The following is a 15630-nucleotide window of genomic DNA, read 5'->3' as shown; positions in this document are numbered from 1 at the left end:
AAATAAAGTTTTCAACCAATTGTATTATGACATGTAGTGTACTTGTTTGTGTTCTCAGCATATTAAAAATTTTTAATTGTCATTAAATGAGGTTGATGTAATCTATTTATTACACAAATTTTGAGATTTAAACACGTTTAATGATAATTAATAATTAATTAACTCTTGAACTTATTTTCTTAAATTACAAAATTAAAATACACATGTTACTCAAATAGAGAGGAGACAAAGATTTGAACTAACGCACATACTATATGAAAATTTACCGTAAGCGATTAAGCGCGAACACCAGTAAATTTACTTCCCGCCATTTTCTAGTGTGCTCAAATGGCTATACCTCCTCTCTCAGTCTCTCTCTCCCCAAAACCCACCAATCAGCCAGAGAGATCCCATCTCAGAAGAAATCGATCTCTCCGACATAGCAAGGAAGCTCGACCTCGAAGACTCCAAGGACGTCATAAGACGAGCCGCCGAGCGCCTCCGTCTCTGCGACATCCGGTTCTACTCCTCCATAATCGGCGTCATAAGCTTCTCTCAAAATCCTTAATTCTCTTATCTGATCAATTTTCCCAACTGGGTATTTATCAAATTTGATTGTAATTCGCAGGGTGAGGTTTGCAGAGCTGTGATTTGCTTAGAAATCGCCGCCACAAGGTCATCGAGCTTTTGATTTGCAATCCCGACCTTTTTCAGATTCATACTGGGGTTTTAACTTTACGCTTGTGATTGTTTTGGATTGAATTGGTTTGTAGATCCGGGCTCCTATTCGATAGGAAAAAGGCGATAACGTTGAGTGGGATGTCTGAAAAGGCTTACACCAGATGCTAAAATTCGATGCAGAACGGTCTCGGGGTCAAGTGGGTTTTCCATTTCTCATTTGGTTCTTCTGATTTCGACGTCATCTTTCGGTTTTGTGGATACTGATTACTGGATTGGATTTTGTGTTGTGGTGGTGGTGTAGGAACAAGCTGGATGTTAGAGAACTGGCAATTCAGTTTGGGTGTGTTCGGATCATTCCCCTTGTACAGAAGGCCTTGTCACTGTAAGATGCGATTTCAATCTTTTTTTCGGTTTTTAATGAATACTTTTCATATGCTTGCTTCATGGAACTGCATGTCACTTGCTAAATGTTCGACAAAACGCTTCTGAGAGCATCAAGTTCAGTTTATTTGTTAGGATGGCTTGGTTCTGAGTGTAGAATATATTTATTATACTGTTATGTTTCAGTTACAAGACTTGGTTTCTTGCATCGTTGCCAGCTTCTCGGCGGGCGAGTGCTAATTTCACTCGTCCCGTGTTCATTGCTGTGGCATTCTATTTGTGTGCGAAAAAACACAAGGTATCCCCATGATTCATCTCTCTCGCTTGATTTCGTGGGAAGAAACAGATTTCCTCCGTACAACTTACGTTTTAACTTTTCCATGGTGCAAAACTTCTAGATATTTGCCATCGTTATTCATTAACTTGTCGATTGGCTCGCAGAGCTTGTAGATGTTTTGCCGGAGAAAAGGAAACTTGAGGATGGCGGCTATTCCTCCGATGAAGTAACTGAGGTACTAATAACCTAATAAAAAAAATTCTAATTGCTACATTGGTTCCTAGCTGAGCTGACACAAACAAACTGGCATGCTTCGTCCCGACAACCTGTTATCATGCTATTTTTGTTCTGTCCGTCTGCCACATTTGGTATCAATCATGTTCATGCCACTACCTTATCAAGCAACCTGGATTTTATACGCTTAAGACACATGTTAAAATTCTGAGAGAACCATAAATCTTCTCTTTTTATATCGATTATCTTATTTTGAATTCTATGGTGACGGCTATCACCATCCATTTCTTTTGCGACCTTGAGGTCGAACACACTTTAGAGTGGACTCTGCCCGTACAGCATGACGGAATAAATGTATAGCTTTTGATTTTATGTTCTTGATCAGTCTCATCTTAACAACCTTTAGAGTAAGTACTAGTTTGGTACTGATGTGCTTTTATAAAAAATGAGTATAAAAAAAAGCTGAGTTCAAATAAGTGTTTGGTAAACACCTAAAAACAGCTTATTTTCATAGTTATGGGCGAAAAAAAGCCGAAAAAATGAGTTTATTTTTACAGCACAGCAGAATCAGTTTTTTTTTCAAAGCAAAGCAATACCAAATCAGCCTTAAGCCACCCTAGAAATGAAAACTACAGAATGTAACTGTTTGATGCCATTGAACTTGCAGCCTTCAAGTTACAAGCGGCACAAAAAGATCGAAAGTGTGCCTACGAGGGTTGGAAAACCTCAATCCTCACCCAACTCTCTAAGTGGGCTTTTTATTCAAAATGGCCTATGAGATTTGCATAACGCATCATTTTAGTTCTTGATATTGAAAATCAATTGAAATGATCATTGAGATTGTCCACCATCTATTATTTTGGTCATTCCGTTAAGTGTTCCGGAGCTCTTAGTCGGAAGTTTGAGCAATTTTCAAAGTTTCGTAACTTAATTGTTTCTAAACCAAATTCGACCCATAATATATCAAAATGAAGATAGGAAAGCGTAGAACAAGATTATACTTATTTGGAAGCCCAATGGTTGCCGGAGATGGTCGGAAAATAATTTGAAAGGTGACTAGTCTGCGGCAAATTGGAAAATTCGTCTGAAATTGGGTAAACTTTAAACGTTCATAACTTCTTCAATACTCAATAAAATCAAGTGATTCAAAAAATGAAAATCATACTTCTCGATGAGATGAAGAGAATGATACCTTTCTCGAAGACTAACTCGATGTGATTTAGTCAGAAAATGGCTGAATGGAGCTGTTTTGGTCGTCGAGTAGTGCGTGAAAAAGCCTCTTAAGTGTCAACATCCAATATCAATCCGTTCGTGTAGCCTTTGTCAACATTTCTTTTTTTTTGTTTCGTCTTTTTACTACCAGTGTCAACATTAATCCGTTCGGTCCGTTTAGCCTTCGTTTCTTATTTTCTTTTTTTTTTTTTGTTTCGTCTTTTTACTACCAGTGTCAACATCAATCCGTTCGGTAGGGAACTTTCGTCTTTTTACTACCACGCTAACCTAACCTTTTTCTTTCGCGCTGTAGCTCCTGAAACTTTCGCAGCACAGTAGTTCGTAAAATTTCGTTTCTTTAGTGATTAAAACTTTGTTTCCGTAAAACTTTTCGTTTCTTCAGTTCGTAACACCTTCGTTTCTTTAGTGCGTAGACCAAGAAACCTTTTTCCCCCTACAAATACGCTCACCACCCCGACGCTACGTACTCAACTCAATCCCTCAGTTCTCGTTCTCTCCTTCTCCTCCCAGCTGCCAGTTTTGGAGCACAGTTATGGCGGACGTTGAAAATCAAAACCTTCTTCAAAATCCACCTCCATATCCGCAACATCTAACGGAGACTCTGACCATCCTCTTGGCCTTAGCTGCCATTCTGATTGCCCTCGGGATGAATCCGAGCCAGTTTGTCAAGCCTCCCTCTGCTGATACGGCTACTTGTGAGTGCAGATTGAATAACTGCCCATGCCTTCCCCCTTACTACATTCTCTCTGTCGTGGTTATGGCAGCTCTATCTGTTGTTTGGTTTGGACTTTTCGTCCTCTCCGCCCGACTTCCATACCGCTTCGTTATCTGGGGAGGGCTTGGCTTAGTGTGGGCTATCTACTGGATCATCCTGCATGGCATCCTTGCACCCCAATTTTATAATCCAATGGTGTATTCCTTCAATCCTGTTCTGGCGGTCATATTGTTGTTCAACCTCAGATTTCGAAATGCCTGGGAGCGTGCAATCCAAGCCATAGCTAACAACTGCGGATTTTGGAACTATATCACGGGAAACTACTAATGTTTAGGTAATATATCTGTTCATACTTTTCTTACTGAAAATATAATTTTAACCAATGAAATTTAATTTTCTCCACAATAAACCCGACATAAGTTTTTTACTCGAATAAAACTCATTAACTAAATTCCACATTAGCAAATATTTAGATTCTAAGAAAAGTTAAAAACTCATTAAACGGACCCTATGAAACATGTATTATAGAGTTTTTGGATGAATTTTGATTCAAATATTTTTTTTCAATTGTTTTAGCAGTTGGATTTTTTTTTACGGTTAGATTTGATCGTTTTTTATCTTAGCCGTTGGATTTACTGTATTTAAAAATTTTAAATTACCCAAAATTTATTTTAGACCTAACAAGAATTTGGTTAGCTTAAAACCTAAGTGATTTATGCTTTCTTCTTATAATTATTTTATAGAAAAATCATTTTAATTAATTCATGTTCATTTTTAAGAGTATATTTCTGGCCTCAAAATTATTTATACAAATATTACACATGTATACAAAATTTCCAAATAAAAAATAAAAAAATAAAAAATAAAAACCCGAATAATACTTGTACACCACACGTGTTCCATATTTTACCATGATTTGCGTATATATAATATAGGAGCGGTTGATGTTGCTCAAATACAAATTACACTGAAAATGTTACAAATGCTACGATTGGCAACAAAAAATTAGACAAACTACAGCTAAACTAATGTTTTTTAGTTACTTATCTCTTTTGTTTTTCGTATATCTTATTAATAATTATTTTATCTTCCAATGTTATTTTTAGATCAATAGAAAGATGGAGAGAGAGACAATTATCCGCAAAATACCTGGTCCACTCCTCTTATTCTGTATCTCTCCACGCAAGACTTGTTATATTTTATTCAGTGGTGTGTAATTTTAATATTTTGGATATCTTCATGCAAGACTTGTTATATTTTGTCGATCGTGTGTAAAAAGCGCCCTCTAAGTGTCAACATCAGTGTGAACGTCAAAGCACTCACGGCTAAATGGAGCTGCTTTGGTGGTGGAGTAGTGCGTAAAAAGCCCTCTTCTAAGTGTCAACATCAGTGTCAACATCAAAGCCTTCGTTTCTATATTTTTTTTTTTTGGTTTGGAGGGACTAACCTAACCTTTTTCTTTCGCGCTGTAGCTCCTAAAACTTTCGCAGCACAGTAGTTTTATTAAAACTTTTAAAACTTTCATAGCACAGTAGTTTTCTTTCGCAGCACAGTAGTTCGTAAAATTTCGTTTCTTTAGTGATTAAAACTTTGTTTGCGTAAAACTTTTCGTTTCTTCAGTTCGTAACACCTTCGTCTCTGCGTAGAACAAGAAACCCTTTTTCCCCCCTACAAATACGCTAACCACAACCCTCAACTCAATCCCTCTGTTCTCGTTCTCTCCTTCTCCTCCCAGCTGCCAATTTTGGAGCACAGCTATGGCGGACGTTGAAAATCAAAACCCTCTTCAAAATCCACCTCCATATCCGCAACATCTAACGGAGACTCTGACCATCCTCTTGGCCTTGGCTGCCATTCTGATTGCCCTCGGGATGAATCCGAGCCAGTTTGTCAAACCTCCCTCTGCCGATACGGCTACTTGCGAGTGCAAACTGAATAATTGCCCATGCCTTCCCCCTTACTACATTCTCTCTGTCGTGGTTATGGCAGCTCTATCTGTTGTTTGGTTTGGACTTTTTGTCCTCTCCGCCCGACTTTCATACCGCTTCGTTATCTGGGGAGGGCTTGGCTTAGTGTGGGCTATCTACTGGATCATTCTGCATGGCATCCTTGCACCCCAATTTTATAATCCAATGGTGTATTCCTTCAATCCTGTTCTGGCGGTCATATTGTTGTTCAACCTCAGATTTCGAAATGTCTGGGAGCGTGCGATCCAAGCCATAGCTAACAACTGCGGATTTTGGAACTATATCACGGGAAACTACTAATGTTTGGGTAATGTATCTGTTCATACTTTTCTTACTAAAAATATAATTTTAACCAATGAAATTTAATTTTCTCCACAATAAACCCGACATAAGTTTTTTACTCTAATAAAACTCATTGATTAGATTTCACATTAGCAAATATTTAGATTCCGAGAAAAGTTAAAAATTCATTAAACGGAGCCTATGAAATATGTATTATAGAGTTTTTGGGTGAATTTTGATTCAAATATTTTTTTTTTCAATTGTTTTAGCAGTTGGATTTTTTTTTTACTGTTAAATTTGATCGTTTTCAATCTCAACCGTTGGATTTACTATATTTAAAATTTTAAAATTACCCAAATTTTAGATTTCAATCCAAAATTTATTTTAGATCCAACAAGGATTTGATTAGTTTAAAACCTAAAATTTAGATTTTAACCCATTTAAAACCTAAATTTTAAGTTTTAACCCAAGTTTAAAACCTAAGTGATTTATGCTTTCTTCTTATAATTATTTTATAGAAAAATCATTTTAATTAATTCATGTTCATCTTTTTTAGAGTATACTAGAAAATGTGCCCGCGCGTTGCTGCGGGACTTGAATGCATCACCTTGAACTGCATGAATAAGATACATTTTACCTGAATAAATTCAACGCAATCATAAATGAAGAAAGGTTTTGGTTCCCTAATAAACAGATGGAATATATAGTTCACACAAATCTTGCCCTAGTAGTCAATGTGGCAAAATATATATCATGTAGGTTAGGCAGCACAAAAACTGTTTCGTTCGTATTCTAGCATCTAAGTTTTCAAACACAAACGTGCAAAGCAAAAACACATGCAAGACGCCTGTTTCCATAAGAAACAGAAGTAACATGCAGTCCACACATATTTTGCCTTGCAGTTAAGATGGTGTTTCGTTCTTGTTCAAGCAGCCAAGTCTTGATGCAAAAATGTTGAAAGCCAAAAACATTTAGAACACCCTGCAGCAATAGTTCTTGTTCAAGTATCCAAGTCTTCCGCACTATAGCAAAGAAAATAAATCATAGTTTAAAACAATATCTCACGATGGTCCTGTTTAGAATCACAATTTACTCCCTCCCAATTTCCACCTAACTCGAACAAACAACATTGATAAATCTTTATCGTCACCTTTAACAAAACAGATCACAGCAAAAAGAAAAAAAAAGTTCCTATGCAAACAAATTCTTCTGGATGTCCAACTTAACCCATCTATGGGAAGGCAAGCAATCGGACGTACATTTAGACCAAGGAAAATAAATTATACAATTAAAAACATCAATCAATTCTCCTGAAGAGAACACACACACATGCCAACATATTATTCACCAGATTCTAAGCTTTCATTTTCGTTCTATCCCTTTCGTTATCTAAACTTATACTTATCAAAACAATAATAGAATCATAGAGCAACCGTCAATCATTTATCAAAACTGAATTAATTAAACTTCTGCTCAGCACTCTGTTAATTTTAATTGCAACTCTCATTCTAAAAATTAAAAATTTTGCATTTGAATAATCAAACGCACTTACACATTACATTCCTTTTATTGGTTCTTGACACAATACATTTTAGGATTTGATGTTACAATACTATCACTGCAAACATGAATCGCGAGAAACCAAACTTGCACACAAATGTTCGACTGAATTCAGAACCACTTAATTCAACATAAAAAATTACCTCACATGCTGGCTCCCCTTCTGCTCTCGCATCGTTGGCTGCGCTTCTAAACGGTTAATGAAGTCCTAAAAACAGAACAACAAAAAACGTTTACCTATCCAACATTTCAACATAAGGTTTTGGCAGGTATAACATTTCAACATAAGCATGATATAGAAAGACAGAAATCCACATGTCACTTTGTTTTTTCAGAACCAACAAAAAGGGCAACTATAAGAGAATGTAACCAATTTTAAACAGTAAATCAGTCTCCCGATAAAGGAGAACATAAGCATGACATACAAAGATCGAAAGGCAGATTTAATTTGGTTTCCTCAAAAGCAACGAAAAGGAGGCTAAATCAGATCAAATTAAACAAAGTGAAAACCAGATAGACAAAGATTAGAAATTTGCTTGCATCTCTATCATAACCCGCATTTCCTTTACAAAATAAACAATCATAAATACAAAGCACATGAAAATCAGCAAACCAAAAAAAACAAAGATAAACGCACAAATTTCCAAAGAAAGCAAAGAAATTGAAACTGTGTCGTGAAAACTAACTAACAAATCATAGAGACATCTTTGCTTGGTGCTTGGCAATGCTCTAACCCACTATGGGGTTTTAAATTATTCTATCCAGGTACAATGATGGGGATGCACTCCCAGCTGATGACCAGTCATTTATACTTGATAATGTTCTCAATTACCATCGGGATAAAGCTGTTAAAGTGCGTTCTGGAATCGGTCATCTCACAGTATGCTTATCTACCCTGTTTTTGCTTAACTGCGTTTTATCTAGAATTATGTTTCAGCGCACTTTTGATGCATTATGCTTGGAATCTGTGACTGATTTTATTGTTAAATTGGTTATTGTAATGTTCATTTCATTGTAGGGCAGACAGGAAACATTAAAATAGTAATGAAGCTCAGAATATTCGCTAAACACCAAAACCCACAGCACATGCCCTCTACCCAACAAAATTAAAAACTACAATACAATGCTGAAAAAACTAAAGTAGCCAAAAACCAAAAGATTTTAGTGACAACTTGCACGGACATTACAAAAATGCAGGTCTCAAAACACATTAAAACGTCTAGAAACTCAAAGTTACCGCTATTTGGTTATGAAGATAGATATATATCACCAGGAAACCAAAAAAATGGCTAGGATTTGCCAAAATTTGTAAATCAAACACAGATGCATCAACTCCTTTTCCTCTGTTAGTCTGTTATCATCTCACATGCCACACTATTTGAGACTGGATCAATTCGATCACAGCCAAACTGCCAGTATTAAACTTAAGTAAGTACCGATCAAATGATCTAAACATTGTGTATTACAGATCCAAATCAATAGTGGTAATAAATAAGATAATTTCAGCTGCCATTTGCAACAATTCTTACTCCCAAGGAATATCTGACATTGATTGCAGCTATCAAATGTGCAATTAATTGAATTAGCTATGTATTTGAGGATTTGGGAAAGGTTTTTTGAGAGTAAATAGACGTTAATTATTAGCTATGTATTTGCTTAACAAACAGTAGCTGAAATTGCTATGTATTTTTCAATGGGGAATTTAAAAACCAATCCCAATTTGTCATTGCTCAAACAAATTGGAATTTCAGAACCAATCTCAATGATCAAATTAACGAAATATTTTTTAAGCTAATTTAGAAAGGCAAATTGCAAGATTTTGAAGGAATTTGAAAAATGAGGGAGAAAAAACCAAATTAGAAGGTCGTGCCTTATCTCCCTCACAAAATCAATCGCACAAAAACCATAGCTTTTGATGGAATTTCAAAACCAAACAAATCTCAAAGATGAAGTTGTCATGTAACACAGATTTCTCAATTATTAACACTACTCTTTCTCAATTATTAAAAACATAAAGATCAAAGTCAATTGGGTGTATAATTATATACCTCATCATGTCAAGCAAAGCAACCGACTTCTGCCTCCAACGACCCAAAATTCTGAAAATTCCTAAAAATTTAATTTAAAAAAAAACAACATAAGAAAGATAAAACCCGGCATAAGAGAAATCTACAAACCGGATGCCAGTTCATCAAAAGAATAAAAACCACTCAGAATCTATTAGCATTTAAGTCTAAATATGAGAAATTGTGAATTTGTTCCATAGGATAGTTAACAGGATACTATCATATCAAAACCAACGCTGAATAAAATCGAGCAATGAGATTGCGATGATATAACGTCATTTCTTTAAAGCTGCATATACTAACCTAAAAAAGAAAATATGGGAAGAATAGACTGCCTCCATTGGCCCTCCAAGTCTCCTAACCACCAAACCACCCGTCTAGATGCATTTGCCTGTTCTTTCCCACAATTCTTAGAGATCAAATAGAACCCTCGGATTGACTGGGGACAACATGGAAATCCTTTTTGAAACCGTAATACAGGAAGACATGAATAATTTTGACAGAGACACACAAATTGTTGAGGGAGGATGTAAAGCTTTTGCACGAAAGGTTTCTACTCTTGTACATCTAAAAAAATTAAATGAAGCAAGAGAAATTCAACAAAAAAACTCGATAACCCTTGCCCAAAAGAACTCACTAAATTCAAAGCATAGCATCTACACTGAGTCACTAACATACATTGCTCAGTTAGGACTCTGTTATACTCATCATCCTTGATCAATGTAATCATATATTTCATAGCTACACTCCCCATTAACATACACTATCTACTTTTTTGCTGACTTTATTTGCTCAGTTAAGCAATAGCCAACATACACAATCTGACAATCATAGCAGCTACAACAATCATCCATAAATGGGCAGGAATACAAATACTATTATATTGGGGTTTGGAACAAATAAACCAATCATCCAATTCGAATGTCGTTTGGAACAAATACACCAACCATTCAATAGAAATGGCATTTGGTACAAATACATTTTTCCATTAATTGGATATTCAATTAACTGGGATTAAAAAAAGATTACCAAACAAAGGCTAATTTTCTAAAGAAAATTAGTGTTTTATACCTGCCAATTCCAAAGGCCTGTATTAGCCCAAAATTGAGGGATGGTGACATCTCCAATTTGGAGTTGGGGATCTGCATTTCCTGCAATTCCATAGTGTACAACAGCTTTCACCTTGAATAGGGTTTGTAGTAATTGAGTTGAGATGCCTGCATTGAGCTTTTCACAGGTTTCTAAATCAATTTTTTTCCAGCAGGTTTCTACAGAAAATACTTCAATAATATTGAATGATACGGGAAATAAATGGTTAAGATTTACACTAAAAGATTTAATAATTGTCGAATCTAACGGATAATACACTTGTAGTATTGAAGCCAGACACTGTTTCTACATCATTTATTAAATACATTATCTATGATATGTATTGACCAACGAAATTAATCAAAGTAAAACATATGGTCATCTGCATAATTAAACATACCATGCTCAATCCAGTCATAACAATTATAACCTTTTAGTCTTCCAATCTTTTGATTCGAAACCTTCTTCCTGTCAAATTGAGTATGTACAATTCGGTCCAAAGTTATTTTTCTTTCAATTACAATATTCTATGTATTTATAAATTTCAGAGCAGAACGTGCAAAGGCAAGAAAAGCAACAACAACAAAACTCATATATACCATGAGCTATAAAGATAAACATTTTAGCAAATGATACTGATTTCCGCACACTCATTATTCTCCATATACACTTGTGTTTATTTTGGTCATTTGAATTGAATATAAATTAATTAATTAATTAATTAAAAGGACAAAAATTCAACAAAGGTGCAGAATAAGAAAATAGCGTGAGAAATCAGTTTCTTTTAGGAAATATATGTACATAGCACTCAAAGAACACCCATGTAATTATACAAACTTAATGAATATATATATATATATAATTTTGTGCTTACCAGCAAAATCCAAATATGGTAGCTTCTGATCAGCCACAAAGCTTGTAGATTGAAGTTCTAACCAGAGAAATCTTTGAAAAAGGCAGATCAGATTCATGAGGAAATAAAAACTTTATGTTCAAAAGCGAAAACCAAATCAAGAAATGCAAAAACTTGAGAACTAATCGAAACCCAATAGAGAAAAACAAAAATCCAGAGAAACCCACTAACCTGTTCGAAGAGTGACAACCATGCAAACCTTCCCCATTTTGACAGGAAGAATAGCAGAGTGTGACATAACCATTCTGAAAACTATAGTAGCAGGTTTCCAAATCATTGAAGATAATAAATGAATAGCTAGACATTGAGAATCGTTTTCTTCATTAATTAAACAGTAGAATGTGTACAGGGCATAAGTGAGGTTTGCTAATATAAATATCCTCATTATAAATATCCCTAAAGCGTGCATATACATTGCGAGGTTTGCCAATATTTCCAGCTATTTCCAAGTGTGTGCTGGTGTGTTTTTTTCCTTTCAAATATGCAGTTCTTTTCATTTGAGTCTAGATGTTAATATTTCTATGATTCAAGTGCCATTTTATTTCTTCACTTGGAAAAAGAACTAAGCCTTTTAAAGTGGCCGTGGTGGAAAGTAGCTGGACACCATTGTATAATTTCTTGACTCACTGCACATTTTGTACCTAAAATTTCCACTTGATTATGTTTTAGCCTCTACCTATTCTCTTCGTTAATTTGGCTTTGCCTAACCAAAGTCTTTTCCTGTTTAAGGACGCGCACCCTATGTTATTTCCTTCTCCACTGCATTCTCATCTTGCTAAAATTTATAACATCAAAACATCAGAATCTCAACCCATAATCAGTTTTACCCGCCCAAAATAATTTAGAATCCTCAAGCCAACAACTTACATTTGATTCGGGAAGTAAAGTGACTTGTGCAAATACTTCATCAGTGTTTGGTTCAGCCTATAATTCAGCCGAAAGAAACATATCATTCCCTCGCAAAGCCCAATAACTTGAGTACAAAAGAAGCAGCTAAACAATTAAATCCAGAATTCTTAGTTTTCTTTATAAGAGCAGCCACCACACTACCTTCAATGATACATTGATAACCCGACAAAGAATCGATGCAAGATTATACACTGGCATCTGCTGATCACCCAGCTGATTAGTCGATGCCTCCACCTATTTTTGAAACCAGGAAATCCAATTGACAATTAGTGATAAAACCCAGAAACACAAAACCTAATATGCATCAGCTACAAAAACCCAAATAAATAAATAAAACACTCAAATTTCTATGTAAAAGCAAACATATTTTGACCCCAAAACAAAGATGTCAATAGATGGAGGAAGAGAGAAGCGACAAAAAGGGAGAGATACTAACTCAACCCCACCCTCTCTCTGCAGCTAACACACTCATTCCCTCAACCCTACCCTCAAAACTTGTACTCAATCAACTCTCTTTCTGTCCCCCTAATCGTGCACCCGCCGTCACCTTCTCTCTGCAACCAACCCCCTCTCCTATCTCCCCCAAATCACATCCCCACTCTCTGCAACCAACCCCCTCTCCTCTCTCCCCCATATCACACCCCCACCCCGTGAAGGCACTGACACCAGACCACCTCCCTAAAAACCCATACCTCCCTTACCCGTTACCTTTCTCAAAGCAAAAAGTGTTATATATGATAGTACTCACCCCAATCTGGTTAATGACATTCACTGCATAACGCTCACCAGTAGGCATAGTCTCGCTCCTTGAGAAAGCCTGAGGTCAAAATTGGCAACAACAAATTAACAAAGCCAAATGAAGGAATAAATCTACAGTCACCACAAATATTTTCTAAAATGGAAGATAGACCAAAGTCAAACAGGAAAGGGATAGCAGACACGGTGAGCTTTGTCTCAGTTTGAAAAGAAAAAAGAAAAGAAAATTGGGTAGTTTCTGGAGCAAAATAGTTCATTTATGTAGAACTATAACAACATCTGAGAGCTAGGAAGTTATCACCCAATAAATTTTGTTATACCAAAGATTCAGAAAATGGGATTAGGTATGGTGGTACCCTTTCTCTTCACATTTATAATTTACGGAACTGATTAACTATGTTGAGTATAGTGAAGGGGGAAAGCCATACCTTCCTATGAATGAATTTAAAAGAGGGGATTTTCCTGCATTTTTAGGACCAAAAATGAAGCAGCTAACATTTCTTTCCGTTTTTTGCATTTTACGATCTACTGATCTTCTTCTAGTATCATGGATGGCTGAAGCAGGACTGCCATTGTATCCAACATATATCAAATTCGCCAAACTTCGGTTTGGATTTAACAGTGTTATGAGGGCCCACTGGAATCACAAAAAAACAAAGATATAATTACAATTTACAATTGGCTAAGGAGATTCTTTAAACAAAGAAAAAAGGGAAACATGCATATCATCCAAAATAAATGGAAAAAAAAAATTCATGAAGAGCATATGTAAGCTAATTTAAACAGGGTAGCAATGAAAACGAAGATACCTCAGACAAAAATGCATTAAGAGGTAAATTCCCAGATGTCGTTCTCCCTGCAGCATCCTTATAAGGAGCTTCACTCCAAGGACTGAAATTTCAGTAAACAGCATATTAAAAATCTATTTTTGGAGAATAAAAAGAAACCATGATAAGAACATACATTATTTTATCCACAAATAACAAAAGGGTAAAAGGAACATACATTATTTTACCCTCACCAGTCATTTCCAAGTCAATCCATACCAGGGGCATTTTATACTCTTCTGGAGGTATCTCCGTAATTTGCTTACTCTGCTTCTCATTTACCAGCTACGACTTATTTCCACATAAAGATACAAAACCTGGATAACATCAACTAACGCCAAATAAGAATAATGCACAAACCCTAAACCCTAGATTTACATAAATTACATAAATCATGTGAAAATACAGAAATTACAACTTGAATACCAGAGACAGACCTGAAGAGGGGAAGACTGACTTGAAGCTGCTTGACAACTTGTGACCTGGTGACGTACCTAGCGGCATTTCCTTCCTTCTTCTTTCCCTGCAATTTCGACGGACAATCAATGGGAAGTGTGAGAAAATGGTGAAATTAAATATTGGAAATTGTTCTTTTAATACTGATGTATATAGGAAAGCTTATCGGAGAAGGAGGAGGTGACCTAGAACTCACCGCAGGCCTGTAATGCTTATGCTTCACCGGGGACTCGATTTGCAGATAGAAGCTCGGCCCGATCATAACGAAACACAACCTCTCTCCCCCTTGAAATCTGAAATCCCCACCCAAAAAACCATGCACGGGCCTTCCTGATGCGAACGGTGGAGTAAGACGACATAGGCAAGAGAAAGGATCAGCAAGGGATCCGAGGGAAATTACAGAGTGAGAAAATTTTTCTTGGGATTTTTATTGTGTCATTTGAGTGGCTAAAAGAGGACTACAACAGTCAAATATAGTGAAAGAATAATTAAGGGCAAGCTGATTGTATGATTAAAGAAATCTCAAACCTTCCATAAAAAAATCAAAGCGAAAACCAGAGAAGCGTGAGGATAGGAAGAGATTGATACCTAACCGGACGATGGGGGTAGCCCAAGTTGACTGAAATCGACGAAACCTTGCTCGACCTCTCTCTCTCTGTCCACATGAGAAAACAACATCACCCAAAAGGTCAGAGATTTCCAAAACCAAAAGGAAATTAAGAGAGAGAAACGGAGGAGAGAGAGAGAGAGATCGGAGTACCGTTAGTTAAAGTGTGGACGGCGTCGGTTCTCCGACCACTGTAATCCTTGAAGATCTCTTCCGCCCGCCGACTCAAGCCCATCTCCCTGCTAATCTCCTTCATCTCACCGAAGCTCTCGAGTTACAGAAATGAAGCCGAGTTTGTGTGGTTTTGGTTTTAGGAAGCAAGTGCCGATGCTATTCCAGAGATGGTGCTGTGGCTGCTAGGGTTCGAGAAAGTGGAAACTAAGCCCCAGAAAGTTGGCTAAAAGCATCCGGGTGGCAATCTTGTAAATAAACCGAAATGTTGTCCAAAACACTGTTCATTTCTACAGTGCGATTTCGCCTCCTTCTTTAGACTAAAGTAATTTCTGGCCTCAAAATTATTTATACAAATATTACACATGTATACAAATTTCCGACAAAAAAAAAACCGGAATGATACCTGTACACCACGTGTTCCATATTTTACTATGATTTGCCTATATATAATATAGGAGTGGTTGATGTTGCTCAAGTACAAAATACACTGAAAATGTTACAAATGTTTTTTAGTTACTTATCTC

At 36.3% G+C, this 15630-nt stretch overlaps 3 protein-coding genes across 14 annotated transcripts; 1 reads left to right on the top strand and 2 right to left on the bottom strand.

Moving 5' to 3' along the window:
* The first annotated feature begins 515 nt into the window (after positions 1–515).
* Positions 516–1809, top strand: LOC137731702 (origin of replication complex subunit 6). The gene is made up of 5 exons (XM_088687365.1): positions 516–654; positions 753–857; positions 962–1042; positions 1228–1339; positions 1483–1809. Exons 2-5 carry the CDS (start codon positions 835–837, stop codon positions 1489–1491), a joined length of 225 nt encoding a protein of 74 aa, XP_088543491.1. The 5' UTR covers positions 516–654; positions 753–834; the 3' UTR covers positions 1492–1809.
* Positions 1810–6412: 4603 nt separating this feature from the next.
* On the bottom strand, positions 6413–13081 carry LOC148689842 (uncharacterized). 8 transcript variants are annotated; one of them, XM_088687355.1, is made up of 10 exons: positions 13035–13081; positions 12428–12520; positions 12245–12301; positions 11549–11629; positions 11339–11448; positions 10447–10592; positions 9679–9814; positions 9358–9418; positions 7453–8718; positions 6413–6771 (listed from the first exon to the last, which is right to left on the bottom strand). In XM_088687355.1, exons 3-9 carry the CDS (start codon positions 12283–12285, stop codon positions 8667–8669), a joined length of 627 nt encoding a protein of 208 aa, XP_088543481.1. In that variant the 5' UTR covers positions 12286–12301; positions 12428–12520; positions 13035–13081; the 3' UTR covers positions 6413–6771; positions 7453–8666. The 8 variants fall into 8 exon arrangements, with proteins under 8 accessions (XP_088543481.1, XP_088543486.1, XP_088543480.1 ...); XM_088687360.1 differs by having other exon boundaries at positions 11339–11409; XM_088687354.1 differs by lacking the exons at positions 12245–12301; positions 12428–12520; positions 13035–13081 and having other exon boundaries at positions 11549–11825.
* A 544-nt stretch (positions 13082–13625) lies between these two features.
* LOC148689841 (uncharacterized) lies at positions 13626–15299 on the bottom strand. Of its 5 annotated transcripts, none has more exons than XR_015957602.1 (7): positions 15086–15299; positions 14914–14980; positions 14511–14651; positions 14307–14392; positions 14064–14186; positions 13852–13933; positions 13626–13679 (listed from the first exon to the last, which is right to left on the bottom strand). XR_015957602.1 is itself a non-coding variant. In XM_088687364.1 (5 exons), the coding sequence occupies exons 1-5, from the start codon at positions 15186–15188 to the stop codon at positions 14197–14199; spliced, it is 390 nt and encodes a 129-aa protein (XP_088543490.1). In that variant the 5' UTR covers positions 15189–15299; the 3' UTR covers positions 14153–14196. The 5 variants fall into 5 exon arrangements, 3 of the variants coding, with proteins under 3 accessions (XP_088543490.1, XP_088543488.1, XP_088543489.1); XR_015957603.1 differs by having other exon boundaries at positions 14522–14651; XM_088687364.1 differs by lacking the exons at positions 13626–13679; positions 13852–13933 and having other exon boundaries at positions 14153–14200; positions 14522–14651.
* Between the last annotated feature and the right edge of the window lie 331 nt (positions 15300–15630).

This window comes from Pyrus communis, chromosome 16 (assembly GCF_041283825.1).
Source record: "Pyrus communis isolate YQ-2024b chromosome 16, ASM4128382v1, whole genome shotgun sequence".
In the NCBI taxonomy this organism is placed as follows: Eukaryota; Viridiplantae; Streptophyta; class Magnoliopsida; order Rosales; family Rosaceae; genus Pyrus; species Pyrus communis.
The sequence above is the reverse complement of the archived record's forward strand: the minus strand, read 5'-3'. Positions and strand labels throughout refer to the sequence as shown.

Coding starts and splice junctions, on each gene's coding strand:
- LOC137731702 (XM_088687365.1), top strand. CDS start 835: ATGCAGAACGGTCTCGGGGTCAA. Junction 858..961: donor CAGAACGGTCTCGGGGTCAA/GTGGGTTTTCCA, acceptor GTGGTGGTGTAG/GAACAAGCTGGATGTTAGAG. Junction 1,043..1,227: donor GTACAGAAGGCCTTGTCACT/GTAAGATGCGAT, acceptor GTTATGTTTCAG/TTACAAGACTTGGTTTCTTG.
- LOC148689842 (XM_088687354.1), bottom strand. CDS start 11,682: ATGTCTAGCTATTCATTTATTATCTTCAATGATTTGGAAACCTGCTAC. Junction 9,815..10,446: donor CAGGCCTTTGGAATTGGCAG/GTATAAAACACT, acceptor TGTTGTCCCCAG/TCAATCCGAGGGTTCTATTT. Junction 8,719..9,357: donor GCTTTGCTTGACATGATGAG/GTATATAATTAT, acceptor TAATACTGGCAG/TTTGGCTGTGATCGAATTGA.
- LOC148689841 (XM_088687362.1), bottom strand. CDS start 15,188: ATGAAGGAGATTAGCAGGGAGATGGGCTTGAGTCGGCGGGCGGAAGAG. Junction 14,981..15,085: donor CGTCCACACTTTAACTAACG/GTACTCCGATCT, acceptor TCATGTGGACAG/AGAGAGAGAGGTCGAGCAAG. Junction 14,652..14,913: donor TACCCCCATCGTCCGGTTAG/GTATCAATCTCT, acceptor CGCATCAGGAAG/GCCCGTGCATGGTTTTTTGG.